Source organism: Heteronotia binoei, chromosome 2, assembly GCF_032191835.1.
Source record: "Heteronotia binoei isolate CCM8104 ecotype False Entrance Well chromosome 2, APGP_CSIRO_Hbin_v1, whole genome shotgun sequence".
NCBI lineage: Eukaryota > Metazoa > Chordata > Lepidosauria > Squamata > Gekkonidae > Heteronotia > Heteronotia binoei.
This window is the reverse complement of record NC_083224.1, coordinates 142,649,097-142,667,700: the sequence shown is the minus strand read 5'-3', so window position 1 is coordinate 142,667,700 and position 18,604 is coordinate 142,649,097. Positions and strand designations below refer to the sequence as shown.

The window sequence follows — 18,604 nt, the reverse complement described above, 5'->3', positions numbered from 1 at the left end:
TCAGAATGGTCACAATCTTCTTTATCTTCCTCCCCCACAACAAACACCCCGTGAGGTAGGTGGGGCTGAGAGAGCTCTCCCAGAAGCTGCCCTTTCAAGGACAGCTCTGCAAGAGCTATGGCTGATCCCAAGGCCATTACAGCAACTTCAAGTGGAGGAGTAGGGAATCAAACCCAGTTCTCCAAAAACTCTTGGTTTTTGCGGTGTACAGAAAACCTGCGTTAAAGGCAGAAAAGGAGAACCAAAAATTTGATCAGGAGCAGAATGCGCGAAACTTTTCACTAAATCCGGCGCACAATCCTGACCTGATATGAAGTAGGAGACTGTGCAGAAAAGGGCCCAGATAAGAGACCACACAATGCTACTGATGTCCTAGAGTCATCTGAGAGGATTGGCATCTTGCAAACATAGAGCACAAATGAACACAAGAGTTATGTTCTGGACTACACCAAAGTGGCCCTTTTGTGTACTTCTGGATTTTTTTTCCTTCTGGACATCTGAAGAAAGGCTTTCAAAAGGATTTTGCTGTTAAATATACACAAATGAAATACTGCATTGTAGATTATTTACTTATGAGCTCTGCTGCTATGTGTGTGTGTGTGTGTGTGTGAGAGAGAGAGAGAGAGAATCCCAACCTTGTTCTTTCCTACACTGCCGTGTTTTGGATGATATCCAGCAAGGTTTTATATCAATCTAGACTAGAATATTTTTTAAAAAGTATGTGGTATTGTCTGAAATTGTATGTTTATTTTTTAAAGATATGAAGCTAAACGTCCTATATTTAGAAAAGATTGTTTTAAAAGGTCTTCTCAAATTTTCCTCATATACTTTAAAGTTTTTTAAAAATTTACAGTGTATTGTTTCAAAACAGCATGTGCTCTCTGATAGTATCTGTTCTGGGTTTAGGAAAACTGGTTGAAGTCCACTGTGTATTTGTGCTATTTGTGAGAAAGGCACAATATTTTAGCAGCAACTTCTAATCTCAGTGTAATTTTGGTATATCTCCCATGATTAAGGAGTTGTGGAAGTGTTGGCCCTGCTCCCCAAAAGAAAAGTCTGTGCAAAATGTCAAGATATTTTATTCAGAAAGATTCAAATTTCTACTTCACTGGAAAGTTTGCAAGTCTACTTAGGTCCCACTTGATTATAATGCTTTACAGCTTTTCATACTACTTGTGTATGGTTATATTGAAATTCATATTTATGTTATCCCACCCTACTGCAGTAGTCTTGACTATGTCTTTGAGTGAAAATACCTCCTGTATTTAGGGAATTGAAAAGATTTTAAAATGAGTTCTTGTATTACATGGTCTGTATTTTGTACATTCTTTAGGAAATCCAATTGACCGAAGCACTTACAGCTTCTAATGTCTGGAAAAGTCATCATCAGACAGTGGTAGATGAAAAAACCAGGTTAGAAGTTCAAGTTATAACTTTGAAAAAGTAAGTTTGCATGTTGTACATATTTGCAAATAATCTCTTGATTAAAACTTAATGCAGCCTTATTAACAGATTTCTTACTCTACAAATTTCAAGCAGATTTTACAATTTAGTACAAAGGTTATAATAGTTAAACACAGGCATTCTTTCTCCCATTGCATACAGAAAACTTTATGAATAAGACACATTTATTGTGGGAGGTATCGTGTTCATTGTGTACCTCCTAACTAGGGAATTGCTGAGTTACTGATTGTATGTATTATGCGGCTAGTGTTTGGTGATCATACAGACTCTATGCCTGTTAGCTCTTTTTCTTCCAAGCAGAGAAACAAGAAGGAGCAGATGGAGAGCCCAGTAAAAGCTTTTGACATGTTAGGCTTTTAAAGGGCTTCAGTGTGATGTCTGTGTTTACTGTCAAATTGGTAGCTGACAGCGTATGCTTCACCACCCCCACCCTGTATTCATAATGTCATGTCAACTAGAACAACAATGTGCACATGTCATTAACAGCAACTTTTTAAAAAGTAGCCAATGTCAGAATTGACATTTTGCATTTTTGAGGTTGGAAATATAAACCTTAAATGGATGAAACAATGCTTATTGCACTGAAATAGGATCCGCCTAAGATGATTCCTTTATTTTTTAAAGAAAGTTCATATCCTGGAGACTAAAACATAGAAAATATCTGGTAGTATTTTGGAGTACTTATTATAATATATAAAGATGTTCCAGAAAGTAAAAATGGATGACCATGCTTTATGTCTAAATTGCCAATTAAGTCCTTATCACAGTTTATTAGGCTCTTCCCGAACATTTTTTAGTATGTTGAATATTTCCAAGGGTCCCTAACCTTTTTGAGTTGGGCACCTTTGGAATTTTGAGGAGAGGTGGTTTGCACCAAACTCAAAATTCCTGCTACAGGAGGTGGAGTCAAATACAATACCTCCATCCTCATACCTTCTGGGAAGAAGAAAAGCCTGAAGGAATGAAGAAGAAGAAAGAATTGCAGATTTATACCCCGCCTTTCTCTCTGAATCAGAGTCTCAGAGCGACTTACAATCTCTTTTATCTTCTCCCCCCACAACAGATACCCTGTAAGGTGGGTGGGGCTGAGAGAGCTCTCACAGCACCTGCCCTTTCAAGGACAACCTCTGCGATAGCTATGGCTAACCCAAGGCCATTCCAGCAGGTGCAGGTGGAGGAGTGGGGAATCAAACCCAGTTCTCTCAGATAAGAGTTCACACACTTAACCACTACACCAAACTGGATGGAGCCATGTCTTGACTAAGGAATGCCCAGATGCTACCATTCCTCTTGCACTTCCAGGGAAGTCCCTTTCATTTGAATGACAGTAGCCAATTATAAGCCCAGCCTTACAACAGCCCCACCCACTTTCTGAAAAACTTAACAGACACCAGGTTGGGGAACCTTGGGATAGACTGTTCCTACTCATGAGTGATGGGGTGACCATAAGCTAGCTTTTGCAGCATTTTGTTGTTTGTGGGTTAAAACAATTTTATTTGGTAACATATGGTAACACATTATATTTCTTGCATCATTAATAACTTCCTTTATCTATCCCAAATATTACTTTCTACCCACCCCTCCCCCCGTTACTTGACCCCCACCGGTGTTATTTACTTAAAGTACTAATGTTTAAAGGTACCCTTAACAAATAAAAACAAAAATTAATATTCTTCTTTTTTCTAAGACTTAATCATTATCAAAAATTGTCCAATGTCCTTTTATTTTCCATTCTTTTTCTACATATCTTCTGAACTTTTTCCACTCCGTCTTAAAAACTTCTAAATCATAGTCTCTTAAAATTCTTGTTAATTTGTCCATTTCACTCCATGTGATAATTTTTACAATCCAATCCCATTTCTCTGGTATTTTTTCTTGCTTCCACAACTGTGCATATAATATCCTAGCAGCTAAAAGCAAGTACCAAACTATAGTTCTATCTTCTTTTGGAAATTTTTCCATTTGTAATCCCAACAGAAAAGTCTCTGCAACTTTCTTAAATTCATATCCCAAGATCCTAGAAATTTCTTGTTGAAACATCTGCCAATACTTTGTTGCTCTTTCACAAGTCCACCACATATGGTAGAAAGAACCTTCATGTTTTTTACATTTCCAACATCTGTCTGGCATCTTATTATTCATCTTTGCCAATTTCTTAGGAGTCATATACCATCTATACATCATTTTAAAAGAGTTCTCTTTAATACTATGACACATTGAAAGCTTCATAGAGTTCTTCCACAAATATTCCCAAGTTTCCATCTGTATTTCTTTATTTACATTAATTGCCCACTTAATCATTTGAGATTTCACTACTTCATCTTCCGTAGACCATTTTAAAAGTAATTTATATAATTTTGAAATTAATTTTTCGTTGTCTCCAAGCAGAACTTTTTCCATTTCTGTTTGCTCTTTTCTTATTCCTTCAGTTTTAATGTCATTCTCCACCAAGCTCTTTATTTGTTGCATTTGAAACCAATCATATTTATTATTCAGCTCTTCAGCAGTTTTCAATTCTATTTTGCCACTTTATATTTTAATAGTTGATTATATGACAACCACTTTTCTTCACTCGTCTCAGCTGTTGTTTTTATCACTTCGGCTGGCACTATCCGTAACGGTTTTCTCTCATCTCCATATTATATTTCATACATATATTTAGCAAGCTGTTTCTTATATAATGGTGAGAGAAAAAACTGTCTATCTTTTTTCCCCCATAATACATATAAGCGTGCCAGCCAAATTTATTTCCATGGCCTTCCAACGCTAAGAGTTTTTTGTTTAACAACATTATCCATTCTTTTATCCATACTAAGCAAACTGCTTCATGATATAATTTTAAGTCTGGTAATCCGCCTCTCTCTTTTGCATCTTAAAATTTTCATTTTAATTCTTGGTTTCTTCCCCGCCCACACAAATCTGAAATTTTTCTTTGCCATCTATTAAATTGTTTACTGTCTTTCACAATTGGAATAGTTTGAAACAAACACATTATTCTTGGTAGAATATTCATTTTGATTGCGACTATTCTACCCAACAGTGACAAATTAAGTTTATTCCACTTTAACATATCTTCATCCATTTTACGCCATAGCTTCTCATAATTATTTTTGAACAAATCAATATTCTTCATTGTTATCTCCACACCCAAATATTTTACCTGGGAAGTAACTTCACAGCCCGTTAGTCTCTGTAATTCTTGTTGCTTATTTATTTGCATATTTTTACATGGAAGTTTTGATTTTTCTTTATTGATACAAAGTCCCGCCAACTCCCCATATTCTTGTATTTTGGCTAACAACAAAGGTGTGACTTGTATGGGGTTTTCATTTATAAACATTATATCATCTGCAAATGCTCTGTATTGGTAAGTAAATCCTTTTACTTTTAATCCTTCTATTTCTTTATCTTCTTGAATTTGCATCAGTAATATTTCAAGAGTCATTATAAACAACAGTGGGGAAAGTGGACAACCTTGTCTTGTACCTTTACTAATTATGTCTTCTGTAAGATCAGCATTTATACATAGCCTTGCACGTTGTTCAGTATATATTGCTGTTATCATTCTTATAAAGCTTTCTCCCAGCTCCATTTTCTCCATTACTGCAAACATAAAATCCCAATTTAAATTGTCAAATGCTTTCTCTGCGTCCGCAAAGAATAATGCTACTTCCTTTTCTGGATATCTTTCATAATATTCTACAATATTTACAATAATTCTGATATTGTCTCTTATTTGCCTTTTGGGAAGAAACCCCGCTTAATCTTCCTTTATAAAATTTATCAAATATTGTTTAAACCGTTCTGCCAAGATTCTTGTATATATTTTATACTCATTATTTAATAATGAAATTGGTCTATAATTTTTTATGTTCATAACATCTCTATCTTCCTTTGAAATCAACAAAATAACAGCTTCCTTCCACGTATTTGGTATTTTCCCTTTTTGTTCTTATCATATTCATCAATTTCTGAAGTTTCAGGATTAACTCCTCTTTGAGGGTTTTAAAAAATTTAGCTCTATATCCATCTGGCCCAGGTGCTTTTCCATTTTTCATTGCATTAATTGCTGCTTCAATTTCTATTTTTTCAATTGGATCGTTCAAAACTTTTTGCATATTTTCTGCCAAGGGTGCTATTTTTATCTTTTGTAAGTACTCATCCATCTTTTCTTTCCTTATTTTAACACCTTTAAATAACTTGGCATAATACTTAAAGAATTCTGTTTTTATTCCTTCTTGATCTACCACCTCTCTTCCATCCACCACAATTTTATTAATAATTTTACTTTCTCTCTTTTTCTTCAGTTGCCAGGCCAAATATTTTCCGGGTTTGTTTGCTCCCTCGAAAGATTTCTGCTGCAATCTTTTCGGATTTCATTCCAATTCTTTATTTAACAAATGTCTCATTTGCGTTTGTAATATTGTAATCTCCCTTATAATTTTCTTTTTCCCTGGCCTTTTTCTCAGTTCCCGTTCTTTTTTCTTTATTTCATTTTGAATGTCCAGCATCTGTTTTCCTTTTGCCCTCTTATCTTTGTTATTCAATGTAATCAATATTCCTCTCATTACTGCTTTATAAGCATCCCAGACCGTCGGAAATTCTATATCCTCTTTATCATTTATTTGGAAGAAAGCTTTAGTTTCATTTTCTAGAGATGTCACTATTTCTTTATTCTGTAGTAAATCTTCATTCAATTTCCATCTTCTCAACTTCTTAGACAATTTTGTAATCCACATTATTGGGTTATGGTCAGCCCCAATTTTAGGTAAAATCTCTATTTTCTTATAAGGCCTAAGTCTTTAGTGCCCCACAACATGTAAATTCTGAAAAAAGTTTTATGTCTTGCTGAAAAAAAGGTATAGTCCCACACTTCAGGATTAAATTTCCTCCATATATCCTCCAAATTTTCTTGTTTGACCAATTCAAAAAAAGACTTTGGCAATTTTCCTTCCTTATTATTTTTTTTTACCCCCAGACCTATCCAGTGTGTTCTTAATTGTTCCATTAAAGTCCCCCATTATCAAAACTTGGTCATAAGTCAGTTCATAAAATTGTTTTATAATGTCTTTTTAAAAAAGCATTCTTTGCACCATTTGGTGCATACAGTCCCAATAACAACTTTTTTTGGCATTTAATATTATTTCTACCGCTACAAAACTTCCATCTTTATCTTTAAACACCAATTTCGGCTCCAATTCTTGTTTAATATAGAAAATCACTCCCCTTTTCTTCTGTTCAGCCAATGAATAAAATTCTAGTCCCAGTTGTTTATTCCATAAAAATTTGTAATCCTTTTGTTTGATATGCACTTCTTGTAAATAAACTATTACAATTTTGCTTTTTAATCCAATGAAACGTTGCCTTTCTTTTTTGTGGTGAATTTAGTCCATTTACATTCCAAGATAATAATTTGTAATCCATCATGGTGCAAATTCTTTATGTTCTTCATAAAACCTACGCAGTTCCTGTGTGCTTGTAATTGTAATCCTTTTTCCTTGCAACTCAAAGCTCAGACCTTCAGGTATTATCCATCCGTACCTCATTTCATTGTCACGTAGCTTTTCTGTCAATTTTTTGTATGCTTTTCTGTCATTTATCACTTGTCTTGGCAATTCTTTCATGATTCTTACTCTACTGCCTCCCATTATCAATGTCTTTTCAAAATTTTTATTCATGATTTTTCCCACCATTTCTTTTGTCATATATCTTATAACTACATCTCTTGGTAGATTATTTTTCTTGGCATACAGTGAGTTCACGCTATACATATAGTCATACATACTTCTAGATCCTTCGGGATCTTCCTCCAAAAATTCTGCAATTCTTATTATTTATCCTTTCAAATCAGTCTCTTCATCCTCAGGTACTCCTCTCAAACATATCTGGGTTTCCATCAATTTGCAGTCATGAATTGCCACCTTTCCTTGCATTTTTAGCAAGGTGGAATCATGTACTTTCACTCTCTCTTACACCTCTTGCACTTTCTTTGATGTTACCACAGTTTCATTTCTGAGATCTTCTATATCTTTCCTTAGCTCTTCAATGTCTTTTCTAATTTCTTTTTTAGAAGCATTTTGTTGTTTGGACCAGACTACCAATGTAAAATTCTTGACACCTTTAATCTTATGTCGGAGTTAACTGTGCTTCAGTATTATAGCAAAATCAGATGAACTTTGATTTATTTTGACCAAGGCTTTGTTCAAAGACATGGTAAAAAACTAGTTGAGTTTGATTTAACATCATTGCAAATGTAATGAAACTCCATGATTAATACTGTTAAGGGACAGAAAGGAAAATTTGTATGGCAGAAGTAAAGTAGAATTGAGAGGGATTATCTATTCCTGTAGCCCTCACTAGATTTCTTTAGAGACTGGAGATGCTATTGCTTCACCATCCCTCAAAGACAGTCTTGAATACTCCAGTCTGTAAAGAAATCCAGTGTGACTTGCAAAGAACATGAAGCAAGAATTGCTGAAATCTTTTCTGTCTCCACATAACATTGGTAACCTAGCCAAAATTATTCCCCTAGGCTTTGTACTGTATTGTTGTGCAAATATACATAAGTGAAGGTTATAATCCTAAACATGAATATTGGAGAGTAAGCTTCATTGTACACTGTGTAACTGACTTCTAAATAAACATGCACAAGATCAGATGGCACCACTGCTCTTGAGTAAAATGCTGAATCCCAAGTAAAATCCTTCCACTCATAGGGTACTCTGGGGGCCTTGTAGGGCACAGCCCTGGCCTTAGGCACATAGCCTAAGGTGCCCATGCCATGCTTACCTTATTGCTGTCCAGTTTTGTCACTATCTCCAGTGCCATTTCAGTTTATATCAGATAGCCTTGTATTCTTGAACACCAGAGCTCTGTGAGATGCCTTGCATGCTGCTCCATCCTCCTTTCAGTCCACCATGGGGGAGGAAGCAGTGGGGATCTATGTACTTCTTATCCCCAGCAGCTAGGATAATTCTCCACATACTAACGAGTCCACAATTGCACCCCCCCATGCTGGTTCATGTCTCCTTTCTATTGACTCTTCAGCCTGAAGATCCTCCATTGCAGGACAATGTGTTCTGGTGTTGTCCACTTCCTGTTGCTGTAAAAGAGACACCATCCTCACTGTGGTATATCACCATCATTCTGCTGTTTTGCTGCCTCATATTGTTTCCTTTAGCATCATTACCTGGAAAATACAATTTCAGTTTTTCCTAAATAATGTTTTTTCCGTATGGTTGGTGAATGTGGAGATGCTTTTCTGAAATAGCCTCTAAAAAGCCAAAAATGAGTACATGGGTTAATATATAGCTAAGTAGTACAGGTGCATAGAGCTGATTCCTACAAAAGCTGTGCTTGAAATGTTAAAGGCAGGTGGAAGACCATTTCATGGAACTACAAAGACTACAAGATGATGGGAGGAAGTCCAAGGGAGAAATTCTTGGAAAGCTTAATTCTGTCCTCTTTGAAAATGAGAATATTTCTCTTGAAAATGTAAAATTAAAGGTAATGTCATCTTCATTTGTATAAAGTGTAGGCCTCCTGTTTGTGTTAAGAGCGTCTTTGTTGAAGATCATCTTGATCCTATCTTAGCCATGCATTTTGAGTTGTTTTGTTGCAGCAGCATTCCACATGGCTGCACATGAAAAAGTTTTATTTTCTTACAGAGCATACATTCAGTTTCCTTTATTTCTCATGACAATTTCATCCCAGTCATTTGTTTGCTTATTGAGGGGTAGCTCTCACAGAGTACATTGAGACTGACTTGCAAGTAAGTTTGCATAGGATTACAGTCAGTACTAGACCTACAACCTTTATACAACAACTTGTTGATGAGGGGTTTTATAGTTAATTGCTAAGACTTTTTTATATTGGTTAACAACCAATCTAGAATGTAGAGCAGAGAGATAAATATTTAATCAAAACACTTGTTAATAACTTCAGTCTTTTATGTATTTGCCACACTAATCAAACCCATTTTTAAAAATTCTTAATGAAACTTTCACAGTTGTATTTATGAAAGCTGCATTCTAAATGTTAGGCATCCTCTGCAGCTTTGGAAGTGGATATGAAGTCTGCAGAAGCTGAACTCTTGGACTTACATGAAAAAGCAAAGCAGCAAGAGAACCTTGTTAACCAATATAAGACTGAGGTGAGCCATTCAATTGCAAATGCTTTTGGTGCCATGTTCAGGCAATACTTTCTACTGATATCTCCTCTGTGCAAAATGGGAAAGCAATAAAGCTCCCTACCTCTCAGCACATCTGGTTCATCTGTCTCACTTCATTTGAGCATAATAGAGCATGCATGTGTAAAACCCAGTATGCTTAAGCCTAGGCTTCGTGATCAGTGTCTGGCTTTTATGTGGGATATCACTTATACTATTCCTGATAGAATTTGGATTCCACTTATAATATTCCAGATAGGATGTGTGCAGCTGTATTAAAATGTAGCGATATTTACAGTGTTTTCTACAAGCCAATAAGGCATAAAAAATGGCTTTTACTTGTATTTTATAGCTAATTGGTAATTGAAATTATCAAAGGCTAATTATTGTAAGATGTCTGATCATTATTTGCAGGGTCAGCCTTGTGTTTAGATGTAAAAGTAATATTGAATGGTGCAGGGTAGCAGTGCTTATATCGTGTGGTTGCCCAAAGAACAGTAGGATGTGTTGCCAACCCCCCTTGGGGCAAGCTGGTTGCTAGGCAACTGCTGTGAGCTGTTTCTCTTGGCAGAATCTTAATCAAGATTCATGACTGATTGAGGGTGACTTGAGATTAATATCATTTTCCCATGTCAATTAAATAGCATAACTAAAAACATTTGACTTTTGAATTCAGCAAATGTCCCAATGACTGACAGCTGCTAAAAGTCTAATTTGAGTTGAAATTTTTCATTTAAAACTGTGTTACAGTGAAGATGCAGCAAATGCAGTTAGTCATGAATTACACACCCAATTCTTTCTCACACTGGCTTTCTGGGAGGATGGTTGTCTAACAGCTACTGTTCTCCAAGGAAAGGGGCATATTTATATAAGAATCCAAGTACTGCTACCCAAATTGGTAATCTTCTAATTGTGAGTGGGAGATGAGTGAGAGGGGGTAACTAGGGGATCTTCACCAATGTTTACAGGGATTGTTCCCTTAGAGAGCTCCCAAAATAAACCAGGCTGAAGGTGTTTTATTATAAATTGGAAAAGTGTTTTATTATAAAAGGAGAGAGCAAAACATGCATACAAAGCACACGGGGAACACACATAAACTGTCTAAGAGGAAAATAAAAGGCAGGAGTAGGGAAAGTGATTTGTGGAGGGCAATATTTATCAGGTTCTGGAGGCTGAGGTCCATAGAAGAAAAAGCAAGAAAAATGGCCAGCATTTCCCAGAGAGAAGGGGGAAGCCCACAAGTGAGTGGGGATGTGATGTTTAGCACTGAGAGAACACACAAACTCTCACTGCCATGGAGCAGAGCATGCCCAGTTATAGGAAGAATTTTTCCAGGGGCAGTCTGATATGTGTCCCTAAAACAATATCTTGATTGAATTTCTGAGGGTGGAAAAAGATCTGGGGAAACTCAAGACAGTTTGCATGAGTTGGGCTAATGTTCCTTCATGAGATTATTTCGTGTAAACTGAAAGTGTTAATGTTCTCTGATGACCCTTGAATGCAGGACAGGAGAGGCCATTGGGTTGTATGACTACCCCGTTAATTAGGGTGAATTGGCAAGGGGAAGCATGACCAGGTGTGATGAGGTTGCATCAAGGTCGGGTATTGCCTTATGTCCTGGTCAAGGACATACGTGTTGCATCATGTGACTTATTGTACACCTCACCAAAATGGTCCAGAATTGATCAAAATCAGTGCCAGATCAGAACCAGTGTGCTAAGAGTTATATGTAGTGCACTGTAGCTGGTGCTCAGCTTTAAAATACAAAAGGAAAGTCAACAAGACAATTAAACAAAAGATGGAAAATTGGTGGGTACAAGTTACAAAAAGTCAACAAATTTAGATATCTTGAAATTGAATTCCAGCTAAATTTATCATGGTCCCAGAACATTCAATATCTCAAACAGAAACTGGACTTAGCCATACTAGCCCTAAAGAAGTTCTATTATGTTCAAGGAGCTCAATGTGCCATTGCTCTTGAAAACATATAAGACCTTAGTGATATCACACATACTGTAGAGCTCCCAGATCTGGTTCTTGGGCCCAATAGAACAGCTTGACAAATTTCAGGAAAACTTTTTTCATAAAATATTAACTCTACCTCCGTGCATCACCTCTGCAGTTGTACGACTTGAACTGGGCCTTCCAAAAAATTCAGAGATAATTTGGAAGGCGATAGGCAGCTTCAAATATTGACTGTCAAACTCTGAAGATCTCCCAATCTTCACCACATTGGCAGTTCATCAGCTTTGCTGGTCAAAATGAAATGAAGCCATGGACATGAAAATAAACCAGTTGGGTTTACAGAAGCCAAAGAACATAACTGAACAAAGGCAGGCATCACTTATAGAGAAACTGATCAAGCATAACTGGGGACACACTCCAAAAGGATGCCAGGCAAAAAATACTCCATCTGAGAATAAAATATTCTACCAAATTCAGCCTGCCTCTTTATCTTAACACGCTGTCAGTTTCAAAACTGAGGCAGTTAATCACACACTATAATGCATTTCCAACAGCTCAGATGAAAGGCCATCTTCTCAGAATACCTCCAGGCCAGCGCTGTTGTAACTGCCCCTTGACAGAACTTGACTCACCATCTCATATATTCTTCTAGTGCCCAAAATTTGCAACAAGAGAGATATTCCTCAGAAAATGGCTGCTGAAGTATTCAACTATTATTTAGCAATCTCATTGCTTCAGCTTCCTCATCATAGCTTGGAGACTTAGAGTATTTGCATAAGGGCACTCATACCTCATTTCCCTCATTAAGGATCCCTGCATCACTCAGTCCTGAAGTTTCCACACATGTCCATACTCTTTAAGTTTTGGACTGCCAATATTTTGCCTTTGGGATGAGTTGGTTGGAACTGGAAACTCTCCAACTCCTAATTTTAAAGTTGTTCTACTTCCTTTTTGATATTAAGCACCAGTAGCCTGTTCCCTTTTGGTACGTGAACCCTTTCTCTCTTGTGCAGGTTCAGTTTGTCTCAGAAAGTTCCCTGCTGCCTACCAAAACTACTTCTTCCAATACTACTTACCAGGGGTCGTTTTGTAAAAAAATAGTTGGTGGAGCTCATCCAGGGATTGTTATGCAGCTGCACATACTATGCAATGGATTAGGAGGTGGAACTCTCAGAAGGAAGAGGTGGAACTCTCCAAAAGTTTCAGGAACTGTGCTCCTGTGAGCTCCCACTGAATCCGAGGCCTACTACTTACTAATCCACACATTGAAACCCCTAATCTGTGCCTCTCTAGCTGCCCCTGAGCATAAAACAGGTATCAATTCTGGGAACCCTACCTTTTGAGGTCCTGGCCTTTAGCCTTACTGCCTAGTAACCTAAACTTTTCCCTGAGGATCACATGACTACATTTCCCAGTATCATCGGTGCAAACATGCACATGACCACCAACTCCTTCATACTATCTATCAGTCTATGCATTTTATTGCATGATATCCGAAACGTTTGCACCAGACAGGCAGTTTAAACATCACAGATCCTGCTGTCCAATTTCCTAATGATCCAGTCTCTCACTACCAAAAGCCTGCTTGCCCTCAATCACAGAGGAGTATCCTTGATATGAGAGGATATTGATTCATCATGCAAGAAAAGGGTCCCTTCTTCCTCAGCCCAATTTTCTTCAACCTCAAAACCCTCACTCTCCTTGGCAGCAGAAGAGCTATCAGCACAGGAGTGGGGCAGTTCTAGCAGGTCCCTAAGGGTCTTGTCCACACACTTTTCTGTTTGTGTCAGCTTCTCCAGGTCATCAATCCTAGCCTTAAGGGAACAAACCTGTTTCTTGAGAGTCACGAGCTTCATGCATCAGGCATGCATCTACAGTTTCTCTGCCAAGGACAGCTAATTTTACATTTGATGCTATTTGTACTGGATAGCATGCCTCCCTTCTAACTTCATAGCTGCTTTGGTTTTTTAAAGCTGTTCAAGGCCCAAAAGGGCCCTTACCTTAAGCTATGTAGAGTCCTGTACCAAGAAAGTTAATGTCTCGTATTCGAACTTCTTCACCCAGTGCATTCCCTGCCCCACCTTTGCATACAGTCTTTGTAATTCTTTGGATCCAAGCCAAAATTATGTATATCTTTTCAAAATTGGAATTAAAATTATTTTAAACACAAATGCAAGTGCTTTTGCTAGAAACAAACAGCATTCTAAGAATCATTTTGGTATTTATGTGAAATGCTGTTTTAGGTGCAGAAATTAGAAATGGAAGCCAACAAACTGAAAGCCAAGTATGAAAAAGTCATACATGAAAGAAAAAAGTTATTGGAAGTCAAAGATTTAGAAATAGATAAGGTAAGTACAGTGTGTTCTCTTTTTTATGTGTGCAGTTAAGTAGGTTGCACTTATTGGGATAAGTGTCTGTAAACACTAACAGTCCTTTCCCCCATTTGTTTACATTTACTCTCCCCCCCCCCACCCCCAAATCTCCAATGCTGCTGCACAGATGAGAGGCCAGACGGAGGCTCGTTTGAAGGAGTTAGAACATGTCCGTGATTTACAGAACTCAGCTGAAGGGAAACTGCAGAAGTGTCAAGAAAGCCTGCTGTCTTGCCAAAAGAGCTGTGTAGATAAATCCAAAGCCTTTAGGGAGCTACAGTTTCAGGTGCTTGAGAAACAGGAATTGTTGGTTAAAGCATCTAAAGAAATGTAGAAGGAAGTCTAAGAAATGAAGTTTTTCTTCTCCCTCTTGTATTGTTTTACATACTGTAAAGGAGGGAAAACAGTGTTTGCCAGCTGAGGGCAGTCATGTCATCTCTCTGCCTGAGGCTCTCTAGTAGAATAAATATCCCTTTTGTATAGGATTTGGTGCTCTGAAAGGAAACAGATCCATTTAATTGCTTTCAAAGGCAGTGGTGTTACTATTTTTGTATTTGAATTTCTGCAAATGAACCTTGACTTTAGATACTGTACCTCTGAAGCATTAGTTGTCTTGTGATAACCTGCTCCTTTACCCTGTTTTGATCTGAAATGTTCAAATCTCCCTCCCTGAAAAGATGCAATGAAATGTGTAATTGCTATTGGGTACTGTTGCATTAAAAGAAGCTGAAGCTCCAGAGTTTTATCATTTAAATGAAACTATTACATATCTTTAATAGAACAATGCAGTGTTGCTCACAGCAGATGCCCAGGAAATTATAGTAAATGATGAATATTACTGAGAAATGCTGTTTCTGGTTAAGACTTCAGTCCTCTGTACGCTTAGTTGGCAGTGGCTGAGTTCAAACTTCCACCATTTGTTTGTGATCAGCATGAACTGACTTGTTGCTATCCTCTCATTATTCCTGTTCACCTCCTTTTGTATCTGGAATGTGATTGAAGTCTTCCTGGTTTGGAGAGCCTTCAGTCAAGGTCCAGGTTGCCATGACATCCAAATGTCCATGGACAAATGTTTCTTCCTCACAAACCAGGATTTAATCAGATTAAACTCTTGATTTAGCATCCCAGATTGTTAGAAGCTTTGGCCAAGTTGCCCCACTGCCTGTGCTTGGTTGTGTTGCCAAATTGGAACTTGAAGGCTTCAAAACCAGGAAGTCTTCAGTCACACTCCACATGCAGTGAGAGAACAGGTGGAGCATTAGGGACGCTCACATTGTGTGCCTGAGACACCATGAGCCATTTTCACACAGGGTTGGGATGTGTGCCAAAGAGAGAGGTTCACATAGGAACATCTTTCTGTATTCCTTTTGGCACAGCAACTTCTTTGCATGGCTGGTTAGAAGACCACTGCATGAGTGCAGCAGAAAAGGCTGGCTCTAAAGTAGGTTGCAGTGAATCTCTGCAACTACCTTGGCCAAGGCAGCAACACCATGGATCTTGAGACAATGACAGATACAAACCACATCTGTCACCTCTTCTCAGGTGCCCTCCCTCTGCCCATTGGATTACTTTGGCAGTGAACAGGTTATGGTGTGCAGACAGCAAGAAGCATGGCTCACACTTGGCATGAACAAGTTTGTTTGCAACATTTGAATGAAGTCAATAAGTATAATTGAACACAGTGCATCTTAATCCTGTCTAAACTTGCATAGGATTGGGCTGCATACCTTGTGTTGCATTTGTAAACTTTAATGATTGGGCATTGCCACTACGTGACTGGGCACTGGTTGCTTCATTCACACAGGAGGTTACCTACAGGGGGAAAGGTAGCGAATATACTTTTTGAGTGCTGGCCTGCAGTAAATATATTAACTGGGGCCAAATTGGCTTTAAAAGAGAACTGGTATAGCTTAAAGCAGCTTTTGTGAATGTTATTGTTTCCAAAGGGCTCTAGTTACAAGTAAGGCATGTGCTTGAGTACAGACACTTTCTACATAAATACAGATATTTCAGAATGGAAGCTTAGTCAATTTTTGTTGAATGTGGTTAGACCACAAATTCTGATGTGTTTTTTTTTTAGAAAAAGATTCCCCCATCCCCTTTATTCATTTTAAAATAATCTAGATACCTTCTCTCTAAACAGCCTTCTGTAAAAGATAGGAACCCAGTTAAAAATGCCTGTTGTTATTTTGGTTGCAAGGCATTCTTGTAGGCTATGTAGTAAAGTTTCCAGAAATAATGCAGCATTAGCAAATCAAGATGTCAGATGATCATCTTTGTAAGCTTAATTTTACACACCATAAAAGTTTTGAATTTGCATACCTGTGAAAAAGTAACTCCGAGGCCTAATCTGCATATTCATCAGGGACAAAATCTGCCATATCGTTGTGGAGAAACAGTGCAGGTCACCTCCCATATGAACTTTCCCTCCACGTGATTAGTCAAACTGACCAAATGCAGTTTGTCTTGATGGGTTTGTCTTGCTGATGCTGATCTGAAGGGACTGAATAGGACTGGGTTTGATAGAAATTGAATTTTCTGTATGCTGCTTTGTTAGATATATTAGAATCACTGTTTTCACAGGTTGACAACAGTGATGATTTCTTGAAGCACCACTCTTTGGAAGTTGAAAATTTCACCATTCAGATGAAATATGAAGAAGTTCAAAGGTAAACATGATTCCTTCTCCCACTGTTCAGTATTTTCTTTTCCCTCCTCTTCTGTAGTGATGTTACATATCTATCTATCTGACTTAAAGAAAATTAGATGAAATGGAATCACAAAACAAAGGACTTGAAAATCAGCTGGCAAACCAGGAAGAGAATCTTCAGAAAATGGAATTGCAGTTCAAGCAGAAGCTTGCAAGTTACAATGCTTTGACCAGACAACTGGAAGCTGCTTTGGAAGATGGACGGAAAAGGGTAGATAAAGCCTTGAGCTTTGAATGTTTTTATTCAGATAAACAGTATTCAGTCTATTGATCTGACGTTCATGTGTTTGTGAACTCATGAAAAGAGCGTGGTTCTCAGTATGTAACACTCTTCTTTTGTTAATGCAAAAGAGCAGTGTTGCCTTCTAAAGTGAAACAATTCCTGGTTCAAACCTTTTTAAAAGTCATACAATTTCTCCTGGAAATGCTCTCCCCCAAAGTACTGATTGCTCACTGATTATGTATTTGGAGGTGAGGGAGAGACTGGAATTGAAAAGTTTTCATTCCTGAACTAGTTCTGACTCTGATTAAGCACTGGAAAGAAGCACCTTGAGCTGATATATATCTTAGGCTGGAGTCATACTTTGATTGATGGTGTGGCAGCAGCTTGCAAATGTGTAGGGACTTGCTCCATATGAGAAACTGTTAGGGTAAAGCATTCTTACTGTGTGCAGTTAAAATCACCTGAACTGCAAACAGCTTCCATATGAAGTAGAACTCATTCATACACATTTATAAAATCATCATTTAGAAGACATGACAATCCTTACCCATAGTACTGGAATTTAGAGTCACCCAATGAAAACAATTTGGGAAAGTCAAAGGTTTGTTACTTCTTACAACACAGTTATGAAATTCACTGCCTCAAGGTTTGATGCCTGCTAGCTTAGATAGCTTGTAAAAGGATGTCAGATTCACAGAGGGTAGGTTTGTATTTCAAACAATCCAATGACCCAGTGGTCTGAGACAAAAGGATAGGTGTGTCAACATCTGCTAGTCATGATGGCGAAAGGGAATCTCCATGTTCAGAGTCAATGTACCAATTATATCAGTTGCTGGGGGACAAACAGCAGAAGGTTGTTGTTTCAATGCAATGCTGGTGGGTTTTCCAGTGGCAACTAGTTGACCACTGTGGATTAGATGTACCCTTAGTGGGATCTAGCAGGGCTCTTCTTCTAACTTAATTAGAAAAGTTGCACTACACCTAGAAGTTATGTGCATATACAGAGTTTGGTCAAGACATGGCAAGCCAGTTTGGTGTAGTGGTTAAGTGTCAGACTCTTATCTGGGAGAACCGGGTTTGATTCCCCACTCCTCCACTTGCAGCTGCTGCAATGGCCTTGGGTCATCCATAGCTCTGGCAGAGGTTATCCTTGAAAGGGCAGCTGCTGTGAGAGCCCTCTCCAGCCCACCCACTTCACAGGGTGTCTGTTGTGGGGGAGGAAGGTAAAGGAGATTGTGAGCCACTCTGAGACTCTTTGGAGTGGAGGGCGGGATATAAATCCAATATCATCTTAAAAAAAAAGTATGAGCCACTCTTATTTTGGTTGCATCTCACTTAGAAGCCTGCAAGTAATTTGCATATTTATTTTCTTAACATAAAGTAATAGTATTGTACAGGGCACTGCTAGTGAGAGAGGAAGTCAGCAATCTGAGTCAACATGATTCATCCAGATAAGAACTTATTCCATTTGTTGTGATTATTATACACCTTTACAACATCCCATTTTCTTTGTCTGTTAGCCAGATTAAAATATGTATCACTCAGTGTGATTTCTAGTACATAACATTCTCCAAATTCAAGCCAGCACCCTCTGATTCTCAGTACAATGCTAGGTGTTCTTGCTTCTCCCAGATCATCATGCTGTTCTTTTGTGAGTGAACACCTACCAAGTATATGCATGTGTTATAGAATTCCTAAGCTTT

At 37.8% G+C, this 18,604-nt stretch overlaps 1 protein-coding gene across 5 annotated transcripts in view; it reads left to right on the top strand.

The window, feature by feature from the left end:
• The window catches only part of ODF2L (outer dense fiber of sperm tails 2 like), a 37,925-nt gene extending 20,925 nt beyond the window's left edge, over window positions 1–17,000 (top strand). For 3 of the 5 annotated variants that reach the window (XM_060232139.1, XM_060232141.1, XM_060232140.1), the window contains 7 exons: window positions 1,334–1,443; window positions 8,835–8,970; window positions 9,506–9,616; window positions 13,840–13,944; window positions 14,096–14,254; window positions 16,552–16,637; window positions 16,727–17,000. In XM_060232139.1, coding sequence (XP_060088122.1) covers window positions 1,334–1,443; window positions 8,835–8,970; window positions 9,506–9,616; window positions 13,840–13,944; window positions 14,096–14,254; window positions 16,552–16,637; window positions 16,727–16,949 — 930 coding nt within the window. In that variant the 3' untranslated portion in view covers window positions 16,950–17,000. Of the gene's footprint in view, window positions 1–1,333; window positions 1,444–8,834; window positions 8,971–9,505; window positions 9,617–13,839; window positions 13,945–14,095; window positions 14,255–16,525; window positions 16,638–16,726 lie in introns of all 5 variants that reach the window. The other 2 variants (XR_009555073.1, XM_060232142.1) reach the window with 2 other exon arrangements.
• The last annotated feature ends 1,604 nt before the right edge of the window (window positions 17,001–18,604 follow it).